Genomic DNA, 22,276 nt, shown 5'->3' on the forward strand with positions numbered 1-22,276 from the left:
AACCATTGGACCACATATTGGGCTGGTGAGTTGTTTGGTTTTTTTTCCCCCCCAGATTTTGGTTTTTCAAAACATGCTGGGTTTTATAATCCTGCCTTTCTTCCTGAGCTGCAAGGCTAAAAAATGTCTTGGGCTGGAAGGTTAGAAACCAGATCTAGCTATAAAGGTCCCTGTGTTCATGGAACCATCTGGCCACCCTGTGCTTAGTTCACTGCCTGTGGTTTTTCTCAAAGTATCTCAATATTGTCATTTTCTGAGTCCAAAGCCACGTGCAGGCTAAAGCACTTAAATGGTGAATACTTCCAGAGTAGGGTTGCTACGACACCCAGGTCAACCTGGAGAGGTTAAACCAGTCCTAATTTTGTTCCATTGTGTATGCACAGAGACGTAGAACTACTTTTCTTAGGGAAATCAAAGCTGTAAAACCAGGACTGGATCAGCCTGTTCAGGTTGACTTGGGTAAGATGGTAACCCTAATCCAGAGTGAGGACCGCAAATAAACAGCAGGGTGGACTAGTGGTTTTCAAGACAATACTCAGGACACTCTCAGTCAGTCTGGTTTTCAGGATATCCATGATGAATATACATGCAAATCTATCTCATGCATATTCATTGTGGGTATTCTGAAAAGCAGACTAATCTCACTAGATAATGAATTGCACAGTGTTGCTTCCCTTTCCTTGGAACTGGCGGTGGAGCAACTCAATGGTTCCTGGAACCTCGGGTTCCAACCCCCCAGCCCCCCACTCACTGCATGACCTTTAGGAGGTCATGCATGAGACAGGTATGCCCCCAATGTCATGTGTATAGTTTCAGAAATTTACACATTGAGCAATCCTGCATTCTAATTCTGCAGATTTTCCTAGCAGAGGCCACTGTTTTTCTCAAGTTCTTTAAGCTTCTCTTATGCACTTTCCCTTGCACTCCTGGGAAGAGGCGTATTAACAAATCACCTCAAATGAAACAAGATATGATAGAGGCTCGTATCTTGCACATGGTTTAAATTCCGATATCATGGTTCATATGGAGTGAGTGGTAGCAGTGAGTGAAAGATGAGATGCGGCTCTCCTGTTAACACAGCTACTCTGAGAAGAGCAGAGGAATTTGGAGGACTCGTACACAGAGTTAGCTATAGGCATACAGGCCTCCTGCCCTGAGTCTATTGGCTAGTGCCCCAATTCTCAGATAGCTGTTCTGCTTACTTCTCTGCGGGGAACAGGGGGGAAGTATTGGAAAAAAGAGCAGAGCAATTGGTTTTTTTCTATGTAATGTCTCCTCAAAACCCCCTCCCCCTTCCTGTCAGGAGGAGGAGGGAGTAAGAGAGAGCAGCTACTGCAGGCGGAGTAGACAAGCTGGACAAGGGAGCAGAACAATTTCTTTTCTGTTCTGATGTGTCCTGTGCCTTAGTGTCATTCCCTCCCACCCGCTCCCCCTTTTTTTTTTCAACAGGAGGGGAGGGGGCTGGACCAGATACAATCACAGCCACAGCCTGTGATCCCAGGACTCAGCTGAGGTCAGAGTGGGGGAGGAGGAGTCCTAGAGTGCACCTGGGGAGCTGTAAGTGATTGATGGGGAGGCAGAGGAGGTAAATGCTGAAAGAGGATGAGATGAATAGGAGATGAATGCTGGTGGTGTGAGAGGGGGGTATTGGGAGAGGATACATTTTTTTTGGGGGGGATGAGGAGGTTGAACATAAAAAGGGGAAGTGAATGCAGTATCCTCTCTCATGCACACTTGGCCTGTGTGAGTTAACAAAAGAGAAGCAGGGTATGGGAGTGCCTGAAGATCATGTGGGAGGTGGGAATGTGTGGGGGAGTGCAGGAGCACAATACATGGGGAATGGGTGCAAATGGAGTGGAAGAAAGACCCTGATGGGGAGGATCTGTTTGAAAGAAAGCTAGAGGTAGTGATGGGGATGAAGAGAGGCAGGGTTGGGCCAGATGTGGCGATGGATACTGTGTGTATGAGAGAGAACCAGTTGTGGTGATGGGGGTTGGAGGAAGTGAGAGAGAGCCAGAAGTGTGATGAGGTGGGGGGTAAATGTGAGAGTGCCAGAAAATGTAATGGAAATAGAGGGGGTGAGAGAGAGCCAGATCCAGAGATTGGGAGGAAGAGGAAGAGTTTAAGAGAAAGAGAGGCAGATAATGGATGGGGGTATATATGTGAGAGCTATAAGGGATAATGGGCAAATACGTATGATAGAGAGTCAGAGAGGATATTGGGAGAAGAAGGGAGAGTATGCAAGGGGGTGATTGGGGTGAGAGTGAATTAAAGAGAAGATGATGGGGAGATGCATGAGAGGGGATAATTAGGGTGAGGGAGTCAGAGAGGACATGATGGGTTGAGTTGGATGAGCTGGAGGGGATGAGAGAATGAAAGGAGGAGAGTAAAATGAAATGGGTGAGAGAGGATGAGAAAGTCAAGGTGGGGATGATGGAGTGGTATAAAATGGGGGGTGGCTGTTGGGGGAGAAAGGAACCAGATCGTAGGAGATTGATGGAAAGAGCAACCCTGTGAGGGGGAGATGGAGAATGAGAGATGGATAGGACAAAGGGAGAGATCCAGCTGTGAGAGGATAGGGGGAGTGAACTGATGCTTATGTAAGGGAGAGATCTGTAGCAGAAAAAGGAAAGGCAGATGTCAGGGAGGGAAGGATGAAGACAGGAGAGAGAGAAAAAAAAATAAAAGGGAAAGGAGATCCTGAAAAAGGAGTTAAGAGAAGACAGATGAGGACATCAAGAAAAGGAGTCAGAGACCATTGCAAAAGAAACCCCACCCAGATAACAAAGGAAGAAAAAGCATTTCATTTTCAGTCTAATGAGTGGAGTACGTAACACAGTGATTTAGTAGCCATTTGGCTTCTAATGAAAACTGGATTCTCTGCAGGCTGTGATGACTTCTACTGGATCAATCTAAGTATTATCCAAAATTATTATACATGAGCTATCAAGACCACACAAGTCCCTTCCTCAGATTTGAATATATCTTTGATTTGATATCTGAAGAAGGGACCGCTACGGTTTCAAAAGATCATGTACAATACTTTTAGATAATTTATATGCTGATCCAGTAAAAGGTTTCAGAATCTGCCTAAAATCCCATGATTAGAATATAATTTCAGTGTTAAATTTTAAACAGATCATACAATAACTTATTTTTTTTTGTTATATAGAGAGAGGTGATAGAGGGCGAAATAATGTAGTGAAAACAAGGATTGCCTTACTAAGAGCTGGTAAGAAACTGGCAGCCTATCACTGATCGAGTAAGAATCAGCCAGCACAGTGCATCCTCTTGGCTCTTTCAATGCGGTTGGTGCCAATTTCTTAATTTGTCCCCATAAAGCCAAAAAGATCTCAGTAACGCTAGTGTCCTGTGTTTTTACAGGATTGTTCTCAGGATGAGGGAGGGATGCTGATCGTGAGGGCTGAATTTAATTATCAAAAGCTCAGGGGGCGACTGTATGAGCCCAAGTCGCATGGGTCTATCTGCAAGTCTTAAGTACCACCAACACCTCTGCTTATGCATATATAGTTCTACAAGTAATGACATTTAGGGATGTGCACTAGTTGGTCGATTAGTTTCATTCTTTTCGGCAGTACGCATGTATCTCAAGAGTGAATAGCAGATATGCAAAATGGATGGTATGCGCGTAGGTAGGTGCATTTTGTGTGCCTACTGCCCATTCGTGAGATACGCACGTACCGATGAAACAAATGAAATGAATCAACCAACAAATGCACATCCCTAATGACAGCATGAATTGTCACGTAGCTCTGCTGAAGGTCCTCATTTACCTTCCCTCTTTCTCTGTTTCCTTCTCTCCATCTGTGGCATCCACTTCTTAATCTAGTACCCATTGTCTGTTGCGGTACCTCATGAGCTGCAAAATACTTAGCATAGACATATGTGGGGTGATGATCACCTGCACCTCTAATTCCTGAAGTCCCCCATTTTTCTCCTCTGGACCTGCAGGGGCCCTGTCACAGATGCCGGCAGTCAAGACCTTTGCCCTGAATGCTGCCCTGGCCGTGCTGCTGGATTTTCTGCTGCAGATGTCCATGTTCATAGCCCTGGTTTCCTTGGATGCACGCAGGCAAGAGGTAGGAGGAGGTCAACGCTTTTGTGTGCCCTCAAGGACCAAGCTGTGACTCAGTCACTCAGGTATCAAAGTTGAAGAGATCATTGTTTAGGCGACCTTAGCTGTGGGGAATGAAGGGGAAGCTAGACTTCAAGTAGGACCTGTGATATTACAACAGGAAAGGAAAGTGGACAGATAGGATGGGCCTTGCGCTTGTGATGTGCTGTCATAATTTGTTTTATATTCAACGTTGACAATATTTCTGCAATGCTGCTGTAGTATTGGCATAGAACTATGATACAATGGTGTGTCATAGTGTGCCACAGTGGTGAAAGTATACTACAGTTAACCATGAATACCAAACAAGACTTCATAGCATACTCTGAGAACACTGCATTTGTCCCCAGCTTTTCTCAGATTTGTCTGTAAGGGTTGCTTTGCTGCCTTATTAAATGAAGTTCGCCTTTTCCATCTCTAGGATGAAGTGCTTGCATTTTTTGACCATCCCTCAGATTTTTTCCCAGTTGGGTGCTGGGATTGGTCAAGCTCCCCCTATATAACCTGGCCTGAGCACATTTGGTATGTGGTTGGATGTAGGGGGGGGGGGTTGGAGGAGAGAGAGTTTGGTTGCTAGAGAATCCCAGGAAGCCCACCAGCCTGCTACAATGGGATAACTAGAAGACAGGAAGAGAGGATGTATTTGACTTTTAAGAGAGCTGGCTGTTTTGATGCACTTCCAGCTCAGGAAGGCAAACACCCCTGCTGAGGGGATAGGGCACTATATTTGACCTGCATCCAGATAATAGTGAGGACTGTGGTTGTCCAAGGGTGGAAAATGTGTATTTGAGAAGAATATTTTTCTTTACCGGTTGGAAGGGTGGAGTTATTTTTCCGCCACCATCTCCCTGCCTATTTTGAAAAATAGATTTTTCTACTTTCCCACCAGTGGGAAAAGGCAGGGATTCAGAGGGATAAGATGGAGAAAGAATTTGTGGCACTTGGAGTTTTCATTTTGCTCTGTATCCTGATGATTGTTGCTAGTTTGGCTTGGATCTTAATTTTTAAGTTACAGTAAGAGGATAATTTTAAAACAAGCATGTGTGCACCCATATACACAGTTATATGGACATGCGCAAGCACATGTATTTTATTTTTTGTCTAAGCTGACACTTAGACAAAAAAGTCTCAAAAAACGCTACTTATCCGGCTAAGTAACGCTGTTTAAGACTTACCTGGCTAAGTAAGATAGCTGGATAGGTAAAAGAAAAGCACTACCTAGCCGGATGAATAAGTCAGCTGGATAACTAGTGTTTGAAGACTTATCTGGCTATCTTAGTTATCCGGCTAAGTAGCACTTTTGTAACCACATTTTCCTCAGGGTCACCTTCAAAGACTACAGAGGGAGGTGAGTGCCACTGCTGCAGCCCTGGGATTAGATAAAGTCCACCAGGGATCAGTAGGGACCAGGCTGACTCTGGAAGGCCTAGGGGAAGTCTTACCACCAGATTACCACAGTCCAATGTCCACACTGGTGTTGATTTCATAATGAATTTTATTTGTAAATCCAAATGAGAAACAGCTGAAAATAGTAGAATCTTGAAATGAATAGCTGGATACGGTACAACAGGAAATAAACAAACTCAGTAAATTCTCACTCTTCGTTGAGCAGGGGGGATCCCACGCACCCAACTCCAGTCCCAAGGCCTTCGGGCAACATCCTACCTAAACAGTTCAGAGACTGGAGCTTTCCCAGACAAGGATTTTACCCCTTTTTCTTTATAGGGTGTCCTCCCTCTGGTAGGCCACCAAACCCTTTTCTCAACTTGGAACCTTCTTTGTTCCTTGTTGTAGAAATCCTTGGATGACTCACAAGCACTATTGTGTCAGGACGCTCAAGACAACAGTAATCAGATGTCTGGGGGCATCTTTTATAGACTCTCAGTAATCCCCAACCCATTCCCCGTGGAGGGAATGCACCACCTCCATTACCTCGACCTTCACAGCCTCAGTTCTCCTCATCCCCCCTATCACCATCCTATTTCCCTCATGCATCAAACAATCTGCAACAAACATCCCCCCAAAACCCCTCCTTAACAAAGAGAATGCTTGCAGAATGCGAGGGTTCTCCCCTTACTCAGAACTCAATGAACTTTTAATGAACTCTGGAAAGTAGTAACCTTCCAGATAACTTGAGCAATATATTAGTGACCCTAGGTCCGGATAAGTGGAGCATATCTGCGAATTGCTTGCAGAAAATAGCAGCTTATATGTGTAAATATTGGTCCTGCTCCGAAATGGCCCTGGCCTGCCCCTTTTTATACAAGCAAATTTATTCACGCATCGTTACTTGACTGTGTATGTTTGAGGTTTATAAAATAGCATGTGGATGCTCTCGCTCATGGCTCTCATTGACCATATTGTGTTCAAATGACCTCAATAAACAGATTTAAACAAATTCCCTGTAGGTACCCGGATCAGTCCAGACAGTGGGTTATGTCCCCCTTCCAGCAGATGAAGTCAGAGAAAAACTTGAAGGGCGGCCCCTTATAAGATGGTGCACTCTCTACTTCCCTTCAGTATTTTTCTGACTCCAGCAGATGAGAGTGGTTGAACCTCTGGTTCCCCAGTAAATTTCTGAAATCAATAAACAGATTTAAACATAAAATAGGATGTGCGCAAATATGTGCTATTGTGCATGCACATCTGCTAATTTTATTTATTTATTTATTTTTAATTTTTTTATATACCGGAATTCCTGTATGCAATACAAATCAATCCGGTTTACATGTAACGAGAAGGTTGCCCTGGTCTGGGAGGTTAGACCGGGGTTTTTTTTTAAATAGAACATTGAAACAATAACAATCAACCATTGAACATTATTACAAGGAACATAGAAAGTAATAATAATATTTAACCAAATAACAAATAACCTTATTCGTGTATTGAAAAGTATGTGTGTGTTCACCTTTTTTCAAGCAACTTTAGTAGCGTATATGGTCTACAGTATTTGTATGCGTAATTTGTATGCGTGCATCTCTTTGAAAATTCATCTTTAAACTTTTATGTTGAACACCACTCCAAGCTTCTTGCCTGTTCTTGTCTACATTGAAGAACCAGCTTGCTAAGCTTAGTGAGAGTGAGCACTACATGAGAAAGACCTGGGCATGTCCTTCTCCCCACCAGTGTAACCTCGGCACCCAGTGGTCAATAGTCTGGTGATGGAAAGGAAGCTAAGAGGTCCAGGAAGTTAAAGATTGCCCTGGAACTTTGTGTGACCCCTGTATTAGAACCCTCCTCCCAAGAGGGAGTTACAGGTCTTTCCATTCCCATGTAAAGAACGTCGTTAAGAATGCCTTTTATAAGCTATGATTAATATGTAGGCTGAAGCCCTCCTTATCACATATAGGGCCGGATTTTAAGAGGTACGCACGGGCGTACATTTGTGCGTGCAACCTGGCACGCACAAATGTACGCCCAATTTTATAACATGCGTGTGCAGCTGCGTGCATGTTATAAAATCCAGGGTCAGCGCGTGCAAGGGGGTGCACAATTGTGCAACTTGCACGCGCCAAGCCGCTCAGCCTTCCTCCGTTCCCTCCGAGGCCGCTCCAAAATTGGAGCGGCCTCGGAGGGAACTTTCCTTCCGCCCCCCCCCACCTTCCCTTCCCTTCTCCTACCTAACCCTCCCCCCAGCCCTACCTAAACCCCCCCATACCTTTATCTTATAAGTTGCGCCTGCCTCCGGACATGCATAGGTTGTGCGTGCCGGCCAACGACCAGCCCGCGATCCCGGGCACAGAAGCAAATGGCCGCTGTGCCTGGAGGCTCTGGTCCCGCCCCGCCCCGGACTGCCCCGCCCACTCCCCGCCCCTTTTTTCAAGCCCCGGGACATACGCGTGTCCCGAGGCTTGCGCGTATCACCGGGCTTATGCAAAATAGGTTCCACGCGCACAGGAGCGGATTTTCGCTGTTACATGCGTACTATATGCGAGTAACCCTTTTAAAATCCGCCCCATAGATTTTTGTATTGTGTTGCAATCCCTAGTGTTATGAGGTTTGGATTACTGCAATTCTGTTTACATTGGGATTCCAGAAAATCACCATCAAGGCTTTATAAATTGGGCAGAATACAGCTGCTCATATTCTTACTGGGACACATCTCCAGCGTTAAAAAATCCTTACACTGGCTTCCAGTTACATGGCAGATAAAATTCAAGGTTGCTATTATTGTGCACAAAGCACTAAACAATCAAGTGCCTTTTGGGTGTTAGCTCTGCCCTAAAAAAATATATTGGCCATCATGCACACTGCAGACTGGAAGTCTTGGTCATTCAGATATTCCATCTCCTAAGTTAGTTCGCTTGACCTAAGCTCAAGAGAAGGCTTTCCAGTCAGCTTTCCACTCTTTGGAAAACACTTCCAGCTCAGTTGTGTTTCATTTCGTGTCATAAATAAGAAGAAATTGAAGACATATCTGTTTAAACAGGCAATGCCGTGTTTCGTGTAAGAAATGTTCTAATAATGCTTATCTGTTGATAGCCTGATCCTTGTTGGTGATATTGTTGTAAATTATGCAGGGTTTTATGTAACTTGCCACAAACAATGGAGTGTGTGAGTGAGTGAGTAGTATTTTTAATAATAAGTGCGACATTTCCTCAGCATTTCTCTAGGTGAAGGAAATATCACATTGTGTAAAATCCAGGGCAGTAGCAGAAAAAACAATATTGTGGTGTCAGATACCTGTCCATTATAACTCTCTGCTATAATACTTGAGTATATTTCATTAAAAATACTTTCTGTGGCTACTGTTCTTCCTTGTTCTCACCTAGGCATCTCGGTTTGACATCTGTTGCTGTGTCCAGCTTAAGAAGAAGAAAATAAAAAAACGCTCACAGGGCCTCCTGCTCCCGTTTATGAAGAAATTCTATGCCCCCTTGCTGCTGAAAAGTTTTGTGAGGATACCGGTGGTGGGTACAGACTTGGGTTCCTTCCTTATCTGTCTGCTCTCCCTCCTCATCTTTTGAACCAGGGAGACTTTCTGGTAGAGTCAGATTCCTTCATATTTCAGAAGTTCAACAGGGTTGGACCTGGCCAGTACTTGCACTAGAGACCTCCAAGGAACACCCGGAGTGATGCAGGAAATAGTGTTGGTGGCGCAGCAGGGGCACACTTCCCCCCTGAAACAGTACTGACCCAATGCCCCAGTACAGTATCTCAGTGTGTTGTAAGGGGACACTCATTATTCTGAAACAGTACTGACCCAATGCCCCAGTACAGTATCTCAGTGTGTTGTAAGGGGACACTCATTATTCTGAAACAGTACTGACCCAATGCCCCAGTATAGTATCTCAGTGTGTTGTAAGGGGACGCTCTTTATTCTGAAACAGTACTGACCCAATGCCCCAGTACAGTATCTCAGTGTGTTGTAAGGGGACACTTCCCCCTGAAACAGTACTGACCCAATGCCCCAGTATAGTATCTCAGTGTGTTGTAAGGGGACACTCATTATTCTGAAACAGTACTGACCCAATGCCCCAGTACAGTATCTCAGTGTGTTGTAAGGGGACACTCTTTATTCTGAAACAGTACTGACCCAATGCCCCAGTACAGTATCTCAGTGTGTTGTAAGGGGACACTTCCCCCTGAAACAGTACTGACCCAATGCCCCAGTATAGTATCTCAGTGTGTTGTAAGGGGACACTTCCCCCTGAAACAGTACTGACCCAATGCCCCAGTACAGTATCTCAGTGTGTTGTAAGGGGACACTTCCCCCTGAAACAGTACTGACCCAATGCCCCAGTATAGTATCTCAGTGTGTTGTAAGGCGGACGCTCTTTATTCTGAAACAGTACTGACCCAATGCCCCAGTACAGTATCTCAGTGTGTTGTAAGGGGACACTTCCCCCTGAAACAGTACTGACCCAATGCCCCAGTATAGTGTGTTGTAAGGGGACACTTCCCCCTGAAACAGTACTGACCCAATGCCCCAGTATAGTATCTCAGTGTGTTGTAAGGGGACACTTCCCCCTGAAACAGTACTGACCCAATGCCCCAGTACAGTATCTCAGTGTGTTGTAAGGGGACACTTCCCCCTGAAACAGTACTGACCCAATGCCCCAGTATAGTGTGTTGTAAGGGGACACTTCCCCCTGAAACAGTACTGACCCAATGCCCCAGTACAGTATCTCAGTGTGTTGTAAGGGGACACTCTTTATTCTGAAACAGTACTGACCCAATGTCCCAGTATAGTATCTCAGTGTGTTGTAAGGGGACACTTCCCCCTGAAACAGTACTGACCCAATGCCCCAGTATAGTATCTCAGTGTGTTGTAAGGGGACGCTCTTTATTCTGAAACAGTACTGACCCAATGCCCCAGTATAGTATCTCAGTGTGTTGTAAGGGGACACGCTTTATTCTGAAACAGTACTGACCAATGTCCCAGTATAGTATCTCAGTGTGTTGTAAGGGGACACTCGTTATTCTGAAGCAGTACTGACCCAATGCCCCAGTACAGTATCTCAGTGTGTTGTAAGGGGACACTCGTTATTCTGAAGCAGTACTGACCCAATGCCCCAGTACAGTATCTCAGTGTGTTGTAAGGGGACACTCGTTATTCTGAAGCAGTACTGACCCAATGCCCCAGTACAGTATCTCAGTGTGTTGTAAGGGGACACTCGTTATTCTGAAACAGTACTGACCCAATGCCCCAGTATAGTATCTCAGTGTGTTGTAAGGGGACACTCGTTATTCTGAAGCAGTACTGACCCAATGCCCCAGTACAGTATCTCAGTGTGTTGTAAGGGGACACTCGTTATTCTGAAGCAGTACTGACCCATGCTCCAGCAGAGTGTTAGGAGGCACCCTTGGTGTTAATGCCGAGCTGGTAAATTATAGCTTGCAAGAGCTTGTGACCCAGCCCACGGAGGTGAGTTGAGTCCTTTCCCATCGGCAGCCGGTACAGCTTACCATTTTCAATCAAAAGCGATATCACTGCTGGCTCTTGAGACTCTGGAGGCTTCCCCTCTCATTCTTCAGTCAGACCCCTCACCTGGATCAGGTCCCCAGTGTAATCCTCAGGTCCAAAAGTTTACCCACTCCTGCACTAGGGTCTTTCTTCCCACTGAGCCAGCAATGACCCAGTTTTCCAGCATTGCATTAAGCTTGGTTTTCCCTCAGAGCCAATACTGACCCAATGGCCCAGCAAACTCTTGGGGGGCACTCCCCTCTGAGCCAGTACTGACCCAATATGGTGATAGAAGATGCCATGCAACTGATGGTGCCTTCATTGAATTAAACACTAAGTCATGGTCCTTCCTGTGTACATACAACAGCCCATGACATTTTTTCATAAGATTAGTATCCACATTTCTACCATTTTGTGACCTATTGGATAAGTACCGTACTTAATGTATTTGGCCCTTGGGATGTGAAACTTGGTGCCAAATTTAAATTTCAGTGCAGGCTATCCACAGGTTGCACCTGCTGAAATTCCTCCTGCAGGAACAAAGCACACCCACACTGAGGGGCGGATTTTAAGAACCCTGCACGCCGGTGCGCCTATGTTCAATAGGCCTACCGGCGTGCGCAGAGCCCCGGGACTCGCGTAAGTCCCGGGGTTTTCCGAGGGGGGCGTGTCGGGGGCGGGGACAAGCGGCGCGCCGTTTTCGGGGCGGGACGCGGCATTTCGGGGGCGGGCCCGGGGGCGTGGTTTCGGCCCGGGGCGGTCCGGGGGCATGGCCGCGCCCTCCAGAACCGCCCCTGGGTTGCGTCTAGGTGCGCCAGCAGCCCGCTGGCGCGCGGGGATTTACTTCTCCCTCTGGGAGGCGTAAATCCCCCAACAAAGGTAGGGGGGGGTTTAGACAGGGCCGGGGGGGTGGGTTAGGTAGAGGAAGGGAGGGGAAGGTGAGGGGAGGGTGTTAGCGAATTCCCTCCGAGGCCGCTCCGATTTCGGAGCGGCCTTGGAAGGAATGGCGGCAGGCTGCGCGGCTCGGTGCGCGCCGGCTACACGGAATAGGCAGCCTTGCATGCGCTGATCCAGGATTTTAGCGGATACGCGCGGCTACGCGCGTATCTGCTAAAATCCCGCGTACTTTTGTTTGCGCCTGGAGCGCCAACAAAAGTACACAAACGCGCCGTTTTTGAAAATCTACCCCTGAGTGCATATCAACCTTTTTGAGGCTGCTTTTAAATCTTAACCCCTGATTATCCCACTTACAATCTTATTGATTTTAATTATTTTTTTAATAAACAAAATTCTCTAAATCTCTTTTGCCCTGTATGTTTGTCTTGACTAGACTGTAAGCTCTAACAAGACGGGACTGTCTCTTGTATGTTTTTGTACAGTGCCACATACATCAAGTAGCGCTATAAAAGTAGTAGTAGAAATATCATAGTAACGTGAACATGTGTGATGGAGACTCGTGTTTCAGTGCGCATACCATTTGTTTCTCCTCAGATGCTGGTGTTCATTTTTATGTTCTGTGCTGGGATATTCCTCACATTGCACGTCCGAGTGGGTTTGGATCAGGAGCTAGCCATGCCAAAGGTATCTTTCAGGTGAAACAGTTTCACTGTATTTTAGTTTATTAATTTTTATGAATCACATTTCTTACAAAAAATCAATGCAATGTATAAAAAATGTACATAAAATACCATAAATTATACATATACAATTAAATATAATCAGATATAAAATATAATAACCATTAAGACAAACTAAAAGACATGATAAAACAAATTCAAAAATCTATGTACAAAAAGGTATTAACATTATGTATCAAAATAAAACAAAACATAAAAGTAGGATATCAAAGGAAAACCTTAGAAATAGTCAAGTTTTAAGTTATTTCCTAAACTTCAGATAATCTTTTTCGAGACACAGAATTAAAGGTAGGGAGTTCCACAATGAAGGGGTATACAGGAGAAAACCCCAGAACACCTTAAAGGAACGGCTCCAGAGAACTGTCCTGGTCCACCATAAATCTAATATAGCAGGAAACCCTGGTCCTGGGCGGAAGTCCCTGGGAAAGGAGTATAACTGACCAGGCCCAGGAGGGAACTGGAGGCTTAGGGGAGAGAAGGAAGCCTGAACTGTAAATTGCGCTAAGCTGTGCACGTGCAGAGAAACCATGCCAAATAAAGGGGAAAATGTTTTTTCTTTTTCCTTCCTATACTTTCTTCTTTATTGGACCTCGCTGCAGCGAGAGCCAAAAGTTTAAATTACAGCAGGCTAAGAAGGATAGCTTCATCTGGAGTGAGGGAGTTATATCTATAGTGAGTCAGAACTAAATAGGCATATTTTATTTTATTTTCCTGCAAGGAGAAAGCAGAGTTGCTTACCTGTAACAGGTGTTCTCCGAGGACAGCAGGATGTTAATCCTCACACATGGGTGACATCATCAGATGGAGTCCCAACACGGAAAACTTATGTCAAAGTTTCTAGAACTTTGACTTGCCACACTGGGCATGCCCAGGATACCCTATACCACATGTCCACGTGGGGTTTCTCTTCAGTCTTATAATATAGAATTAGTTATAAATCAAAATTTGGAGAAACCCAACTCCACGGGGTAGTGAGCAGTTTTCGTGAGGACTAATACCCTACTGTCCTCAGAGAACACCTGTTACAGGTAAGCAACTCTGCTTTCTCTGAGAACAAGTAGGCTGTTAGTCCTCACACATGGGTGAATCCCTAGCTACAAGCTTCTCCCCAACATAAAAGGGGATCAGTAGACACCCAAACCAGGTGCCAACAGGCACAACAATGGTGCTGTTGGTAACAGAGGGGGGCACAGCCTGAACTCAAACAACGGGCCCTAGGTGGGAGAGAGTTGGGTTCTACACCTCTAACAGATTCCGAAGGACAGATTGGCCAAACCTACTGTCGCTTCGGCCATCCCTATCCAAGCAATAGTGAGATGAGAATGTGTGGAGAAAACTCCACGTCACAGCCTTGCAGATCTCCTCAATGGGAACTGCTTGCAAGTGGGCCACTGACGCTGCCATGGCTCTGACAGAATGAGCCTTGATATGACCTCCAAAATGCAGTCCCACCTGCTAGCCAATTCAATAGTCTGTTTGGCAATGGCAATGGCCAACCTAATCCTATCAAAAGAAACAAAACTTTGGGTGGACTGACCGCTCCAGATAGAAGGCTAAGGCTTGCTTGCAGTCCAGATTGTACAGGGCTCTTCGCTTTGCTGTGAATGGGAAAGAATGTTGGTAGGACGATGGACTGGTTAAGATGAAAGTCTGTCACCACCTTAGGCAGGATCTTAGGGTGCCTATGCAAGACCACCCTGTCATGATAAGGTGGATAAGTGGAGCTCACTGACCCTGCACGCTGAAGTGACCGCCACCAAAAATATGATCTTCCAGATCAAATACTTCAGATCACAGGTGTGCAGCAGCTCAAAAGGAGCTTTCATCAGATGAGCTAGCACCATAGCGGGAGGCCTTAAGGGAGGCCTATACGACTATTAGGCTGTACAGAGATGGGTGCACCATCTACACCATGGTGGCATGCACCAGTTGCACTCAGATGAATTCTAATGGAGTTGTTTTTCAAACCAGCTTCCGAAAGGTGTAGAAGGTAATCAAGCAGTTTTTGTGTTGGACAGGAGAATGGATCTGGGGCTTTCTGCTCACATCACATGGAAAACCTCCTCCACTTCAATCCATAGGACTTCCTAGTGGAAGCCTTTCTAGAAGTCACCAGGACCTGAGACACATTTTCTAAAAGATTGAGTGGTTGGATAGCTCTGTGGTGGGGCACTGTGTGTGAGGAGGGAAGGGGCAGGGAAGCTTGCACTGCTGCTGCCTGGGCTACACATGTTCTGTGGTGGGGCAGTGTGTGTGTGAGAAAAGCTCTCACTGCTCTATGCTGTAACTATTCTATAGTGGGACAGCATGTGTGTGTGTGTGTGTGTGTGTGTGTGTGTGGGGAAAGCTTGCACTGCTGTTGTCTGCGTTGTACCCATCGGTGCCAGCTCTATGGTGTGCTTGAGCAAGCCGAATATTGAGCAAACGTCTCCACTGTGTCCACGGAAGGGTAATTTGTGTAGAGTTTAGCACCACAATCATTTTGAAAAGTTGTACCTGTTCTGTGGTGGGGCATTTGTGCTAGGAATATGCATTTGTTACATCTGTTTCGGTGGGTATGCATGTACCTCGCCGACTTTCTAGTACACAAGAGAAAACAGAGAGTATGTGTGTATCTCATTAACAAAAATACATGCATACTCTCTGTATCTCATATGTACTAGAAAATCAGTGAAGTATGCACGTACCCGCCGAAATGTGTATGTGTGTGTGTTTTAGGGGTCTGATTGTAAAACTGAGCAATTAGTGTGCATGGGCAGACTAAATAGACAATATGTTTTTTTTCTGCTGTTTCATTCTGTTTAGGTTTTCTTCTTTTTGGGGGGGGGGTGTTTGTGGTTATTTTATTTTATTTCATTTATGTGAAACAAAATAAACAATATGAATGAAAACACAAATTTATTTATTTTTTTACAAATGTCTAGCCCACATAGTCCTATGTTTTAAGCAGAGTACAATAAAAACATACATAATAAACTGAGAAACAACAAAAACTAATGAAACAAAACACCAAAGAACTAGAGCCATGCCTGTAAGAAAAAGATAAACGTATGCCCCATGTTTTATAATAGTGTTGCTAACACAACCTGGTAAGCTCAAAACAATAATGATAAAGAGTGATGTTATTAAAAGTGCATTAGAAAGCCACACTATTTCATTGGATAGGTTAATTTGGGTTCCTTTGGTAGAGTGAAGGTAAGGGGAGGTTGGGGGGGGGGGGGGGGGTGGTTAGATTAGAACATGAGAGTTGACTTATTGTATCAGACTGAGGGTCCATCAAACCCAATATCCTGTTTCCAACAGTGGCCAATCCAGGTCACAAGTACCTGGTAGGATCCCAAACAGTAGATAGATTGCATGCTGCTAATATCCAGGGATAATTAGTGACTTTCCCCAAGTCTATCTGGTTAACAACTGTTTATGGACTTCTCCTCCAAGAACTTGTCCAAACCTTTTTTAAATCCAGCTACCCTAATTGTCTTTTCCACATTTTCTGGTAATGAATTCCAGAGCTTAATTGTGCATTGAGTGAAATGTGCTACTTACTATCTTCATGGAGAGTCTCCTAGTTTTTATATTTTTTAATATAAACATTCTTATATTCCACTACTTCCATTACATAATGTTGTTATGTTTTAATTATTTATAAATTACATTCATAAATAATTAAAACATAATTATTTATGATTTAGATTTATAAATAATTAAAACATAACATAAAACATTACAATACAATCATCAAACATGGAATAATACAAATGTTTTTAAAAGCTCGTGTAAACAGCCTTCTTTCTGAAAAACGTTATATCACGTTAATATTCACACAATTCTAAAGAGAGCGCATTCCACAGCTTGGGCCCAATGTAAGAAAATGCTCAGTCTTGTATTTTATGATGTTTAAAATCATGTATTGATGGAACAGAAAGTAATTGTACATTAGCGAATCGCAATGCTCATATAGGTAGTTTTATTTTTCAGATGCAGGATGAATCAGCATATAAACGTTTATGTATAATAACTAATCATTTAAAATAAGCATGCCACTTTGTTGGCAGCCATTGCAGTTCTATTAAAGCTGGTGTAATATTCTTGTATATTATTTGAAAGAGTAAATAACCAATTCCCTTTTATCCATTCTATACAGATCATAATTTTATAGACTTCTATCATATCCCCCCTCAGCCACCTCTTTTCCAAGCTGAACAGTCCTAACCTCTTTAGCCTTTCCTCATAGGGGAGCTGTTCTATCCTCTTTATCATTTTGGTCACCTTTCTCTGTATCTTTGCTATTTCAGCTATATCTTTTTTGAGATGCAGTGACCAGAATTGCACACAATGCTCAAGGTGCAGTCTCACCATGGAGCATTACAGAGGTATTATGTCATTCTCTGTTTTATTCTCCATTCCTTTTCTAATAATTCCCAACATTATGCTTTTTTGACTGTCACCGCACAGTGCGATGAGGATTTCAAGATATTATCAACAATGACGCCCAGATCCTTTTCCTGGGTTGTAACTCCTAATATAGAACTTCACATCATGTAACTACAGTGTGGATTACTTTTCCCCATGTGCATCACTTTGCATTTGTCCACATTAAATTTCTTTTGCCATTTGGATACCCAGTCTCACATGGTCTTCCTGCAATTTCTCACAATCTGCTTGTGATTTCATTACACAAAATAATTTGGTGCGTGTGCAAATTTGATCACCTTATTCATCATTTCCAATCCATAGTAGGACATTGCCTCCTATCCCATGATTTTTTGTTTTTCTTAGGACTCTCTCATGGGGCGCTTTGTCAAATGCCTTCTGAAAATTCAGATTACATCCACCAAATCATCATTATGCACATGTTTATTAACTCCTTCAAAAAAATGTAGCAGATTGGTAAGGCAAGACATCCCTTGGTAAATCCATGCTGGCTATTTCCCATTAAACCATGCATTTCTATATGTTTAGTGATTTTATTCTTTTTAGAATAGTATCTATGATTTTTCCCAGGCTCACAGTTTCCCAGATCAGCCCTTTTTAAAGATCAGTGTCACATTGGCCACCCTTCAATTTTCAGGTACAATAGATTATTTATTTATTAGTTTTTATATACTGACATTTGATCTGAGATATCACATCAGTTTACATTCAGGTACTTCCCTATCCTCAGAGGGCTTACAATCTAAATTTTGTACCTGAGGCAATGGAGGGTAAAGTGACTTACCCAAGGTCACAAGGAGTGACAGCAGGACTTGAATGCTGGTCTCCTGGTTTGTAGCCCACTGCTCTAACCACTAGGCTATTCCTCCTCCCTTCTTTAATGGTAGGTTAAAATTACTAGTAAAATAGCCTCTTTCACCTCACCTTTTAACCAGGTCAACAATCGTTTGGTCTTCCTCTGCCTTTTCTTATGTATGGAATCCATCTGGTCTGGGCTTCCAAGATGGTATTTTTAAACAATACCTATGCTTGATGTAAACTCTTTATCTTTGTAGCTGCATCTTTTAGTTTTTCTATTTTTCTCATTTTATCAAAGTCTTCCTTTTGAAAGTTAAATGTTAGAGCTTTAGATTTACTTAATGTCCTCCCTCCAATCAACTCAAATTTGATTGCATTCTGATCATGGTTGCCGAACAGCCCCACTACTATTACCTCTTGCACCAAATCCTGTGTTCCACTAATAATTAGGTCTAAAATGGCTCCCCCTCTCATGGTTCCTAGACCAGCTGCTCCACGAAGCAGTAATTTATTTCATCTAGAAACTTAACTTCCCTAGTGTGTCCTGATGTGACATTTGTCCATTCAATACTGAAGTAATTGAAATCTCTTATTATTACTTTGCAGCCTAATTTATTAGCTTCCTTAATTTTTATTAGTATTTCATCATCCATCTGTTCATTTTAGCCAGATGGTCGATAATATACCCACACCTCTATACTTTTCCCTATCACACATGGAATTTCCACCCATAAAGATTCTGCTGTGCATTAAGTCTCCTGCAGGATCTTTATGCCATCCCTAACATAAAGCACCACCCTCTCCACTAAGTTGATCCACTCTGTCGTGATATAATTTGTACCCTGGTATAGCATTGTCCCATTGGTTATCCTGCTTTCACCAGGTCACTGAGATGCCAATTAAGTCTACCTCTTCATTCAGAACTATACATTCTAACTCTCCCATCTTACTTTTTAGACTTCTGACATTAGCATACAAACATTTCAAGGTACATTTTGTATTTGTATGTACAACTTTCTTAGCAGTTGACAGAGATAATTTGGAATGTTTTAACTCAATCTGTTCTTTACTCATTGATAAATGGACTACGTATGCTTTTATTCAAACCTCTGTATCGAGATGCCCCATCTCCTTTGTTTTAGTATCCTTTGATGATATCTCCCTCCAAGAAATGCACTACTGAGTGACTGTTGGATTTCCCTCTTGTTCTAGTTTAAAAGCTGCCCTATGTCCTTTTCAAAGGTTAGTACAAGCAGCTTGGTTCACTCTGGGTATGATGGAGCCCATCCTTTTGGAATAGACTCCCCCTTCCCCAAAATATTGCCCAGTTCCTAACAAAACTAAAGCCTTCTTCCCTGCAGCATTGTCTCATTCATGCATTGAGACTCCAAAGCTCTGCCTATCTCTAGGATCCTATGTGTGGAACAGGGAACATTTCAGAGAATGCTACCTTTGAGGATCTAGAGTTCAACTTTTTAGCTGAAAGCCTAAATTTGGTTGCAGGATGATGAAGGGTGGTTGTCCATTGAACTACAAGAGAACTTTGGTGTAAGACCTTAGTCTCATCTCGTGCTCACACAGATAAAGGAGGTGATTCTTAAACTGGAACATGAAGAGTGCCCTCAGCGTTTGAATCAGATAAAGATCTCACTAGGAAAATAGTCTCCTCACTATATAAGACAATAAGAGCCATGGGGGAAACTCCACTCCCACTAATGGACAAGTGGAATAATGATTTAGAGCAAGAACTGGACTGGGCTGCTTGGAGGAAGATATGGAAAAGAACTTTTAAAGTATATTGTCTATATACTCACTAGGGCTTCTGGACAGAAGCACAGGGGGACATTTCAAAGATTCTTGCCCAGGAAGTTCAGTTATCAATGGCTATGGGTCTCCTTGGTGAGTCCAGTGGACTGGGCTTAGCAAAAAAACAACACTAACTGTGTGTCCATATGGTACATAGTAACATAGTAATGACGGCAGAAAAAAGACCAAAATGGTCCATCCAGTCTGCCCAGAAAGCTTCCCAAGGTAGTAACTGCTGCTCCGTGCAGATTACCCCCACATTTCTGTAAAGGGTAGCAACTGCCGTTCCGTGCAGGTTAACCCCAAGCTTTTTTATTTATTCCCATCCTCTAGCCTTTAGGGATCCAGTGTTTATCCCATGCTCCTTTGAAATCCTTCACAGTTTTAGTCTTCACCACTTCCTCCGGAAGGGCATTCCAGGCATCCACCACCCTCTCGGTGAAGAAATATTTCCTGACATTGGTTCTAAGTCTTCCTCCCTGGAGTTTCAAATCGTGACCCCTGGTTCTACTAAATTGTTTCCAATGGAAAAGGTTTGTTGACAACCATGGATCCTTAAAACCTTTCAAGTATCTGAAAGTCTGTATCATAATACCTATGCTCCTCCTCTCCTCCAGGGTGTACATATTTAGATTCTTCAATCTCTCCTCATAAGTCATTCGATGAAGACCATCCACCTTTCTGGTCGCCCTTCTCTGTACCGCTTCAATCTTGTCTCTGTCTCTTTGTAGATACGGTCTCCAAAACTGAACACAGTACTCCAGGTGAGGCCTCACCAAGGACCTGTACAAGGGGATTATTATCACTTCCCTTTTCTTACTAGATATTCCTCTCTCTATACAGACCAGCATTCTTCTGGCTTTGGCTATTGCCATGTCACACTACTTCGTTGATTTCAGGTCGTTAGACACAGTCACCCCAAGGTCTCTCTCCTGCTTCGTGCACATCAGCCCTTCACCCCCCAACGCATACAGTTTTTTTTCAGATTACCAAACCCCTCTCTGCTACTCCAGCCTCCAGAGATCATACTCATTATCTGAGAGCCAGGAGCTCTTTGCACTGGGTGCAGACATACAACCTCTCACCAACTGATAGATAATCATGTGGCAATTGGTGCAAAAGACTGGAAGACCCCTGTCTCGCTGCTGGACTGCTGTCTGCATCTTCATATTGTTGTGCCTTAGTTAATTTAGATTGCTAATGTAATCTTTATTCCAAATTTTATGGTAGTCCAGATGGCACACAAAAGAATTTATTTTGGGGCTATCTTCTTTTGCTACTTTGCCAATTTTAGCAAAACCCAAGGAGTGGATTCTTTCTATGGGGGAAAGGCTTATCCTTTAAGGCCCAAGTGGTGAACGGGAATCCTCTCTGAGGTATGTTACTTTTTTTGGTGTTTGTACTTCAGGAACAGGCAGCACACAGAGTGGGTGTTCAAAAAAAACTTTACTTTGATTTAGCAGAATTAAAATAAATGTCCAATCAATGTGTTACTTTTATTTCTTCACATCTGTGGTCCGTCTGGGTCATATAGGGGGAAACTCTCTCTTTCTCTCTCTCTTGTGTCTTATTCACTGCTTTCTAGAGACAGCTCAGCCCTTAGTAATCTGTGTGGGCAAGTGTCTCAGTTGGGAAGGGAAACCTATTGAGAGGCTCCCATAAATCCCAAAAAATTTCATACCTGCAGTCCAACAAAGTCCTAGATATCTCCAGCTTATGTTCTGTTTCCTAGGATGGAGAGCCAGTAGGGGTCTCCAATTCGATCTTGAAACTCTTCTCCTTGAATGTCCTTCTGAAGTTGACCTCTTATAGGAAAAGGTCCTTTCCTGGATACCAGCAGGGCTTTAACAGCCCTGCCACACAAAAAAACCGCCTCGTGAAAACCACCACTCTTTCAAAATCCCAAAACTTCACCACTGGGTCAGGAGTCACTGTAGTCCTCTCGCAGATTGGAAAGGTAGAAACAGGTCTTCTCCCTCCTGTCCCCTGGTTAGAGGACTTGCCTCACCAGCAGGAATAGGATTCACCCGGGCACAACCAAACTTGAGAAAAACATCTTGCTAAAGTACTCTCAGCCTCTACTCCAAGGAAGGGATAGCCCCTACCAAGCAAGGGGTGCACTGGAACTGAGTAGTTTCCCAACCCACTTAACTTTTCAGGAAACACTTGTACACACCAAGCAGCAGAGGTAACTTGTGTGGGGTAATTCTGATGGGATCATTTTCAAAGCAGATTTGAAAACTGACCTGCCTCACGTGCCTTTCTGACTCACGGGCCTTTCTGCTGACTTCCTTATGCGGGCTGATTTGAAAATTACCCTCTACATGCAATTTACCAATTTGTGGCACAGAAAATACAGGGCTTAATCATCGGTTACAGCTTAATACGATGTGGCATACAAGACCCAGATGTGAGAGCTCCCTGGCAGATCAGTCCATTCATCGATCTCACGTAGACCCCACCAGGGTCAGCAGTCTGGAGTGGAGGTTAAGTTCTTTGTGCTGTGTCTCAGAGGGGCAGCCCCAGCTCCTTCTGTGCATGTGTGAGTGAGAAAATGAA

The 22,276-nt window shown here is 43.8% G+C and overlaps 1 protein-coding gene across 1 annotated transcript in view; it reads left to right on the forward strand.

Annotated features, from left to right (window-relative positions):
- Positions 1-22,276, forward strand: part of NPC1L1 (NPC1 like intracellular cholesterol transporter 1) — a 124,806-nt gene that overhangs the window by 65,112 nt on the left and 37,418 nt on the right. The window contains exons 8-10 of the mRNA XM_029604184.1: positions 3,973-4,100; positions 8,908-9,045; positions 12,534-12,623. Coding sequence (XP_029460044.1) covers positions 3,973-4,100; positions 8,908-9,045; positions 12,534-12,623 — 356 coding nt within the window. The remainder of the gene's footprint in view (positions 1-3,972; positions 4,101-8,907; positions 9,046-12,533; positions 12,624-22,276) is intronic.

Source organism: Rhinatrema bivittatum, chromosome 5 (assembly GCF_901001135.1).
Source record: "Rhinatrema bivittatum chromosome 5, aRhiBiv1.1, whole genome shotgun sequence".
NCBI classification, from domain to species: domain Eukaryota; kingdom Metazoa; phylum Chordata; class Amphibia; order Gymnophiona; family Rhinatrematidae; genus Rhinatrema; species Rhinatrema bivittatum.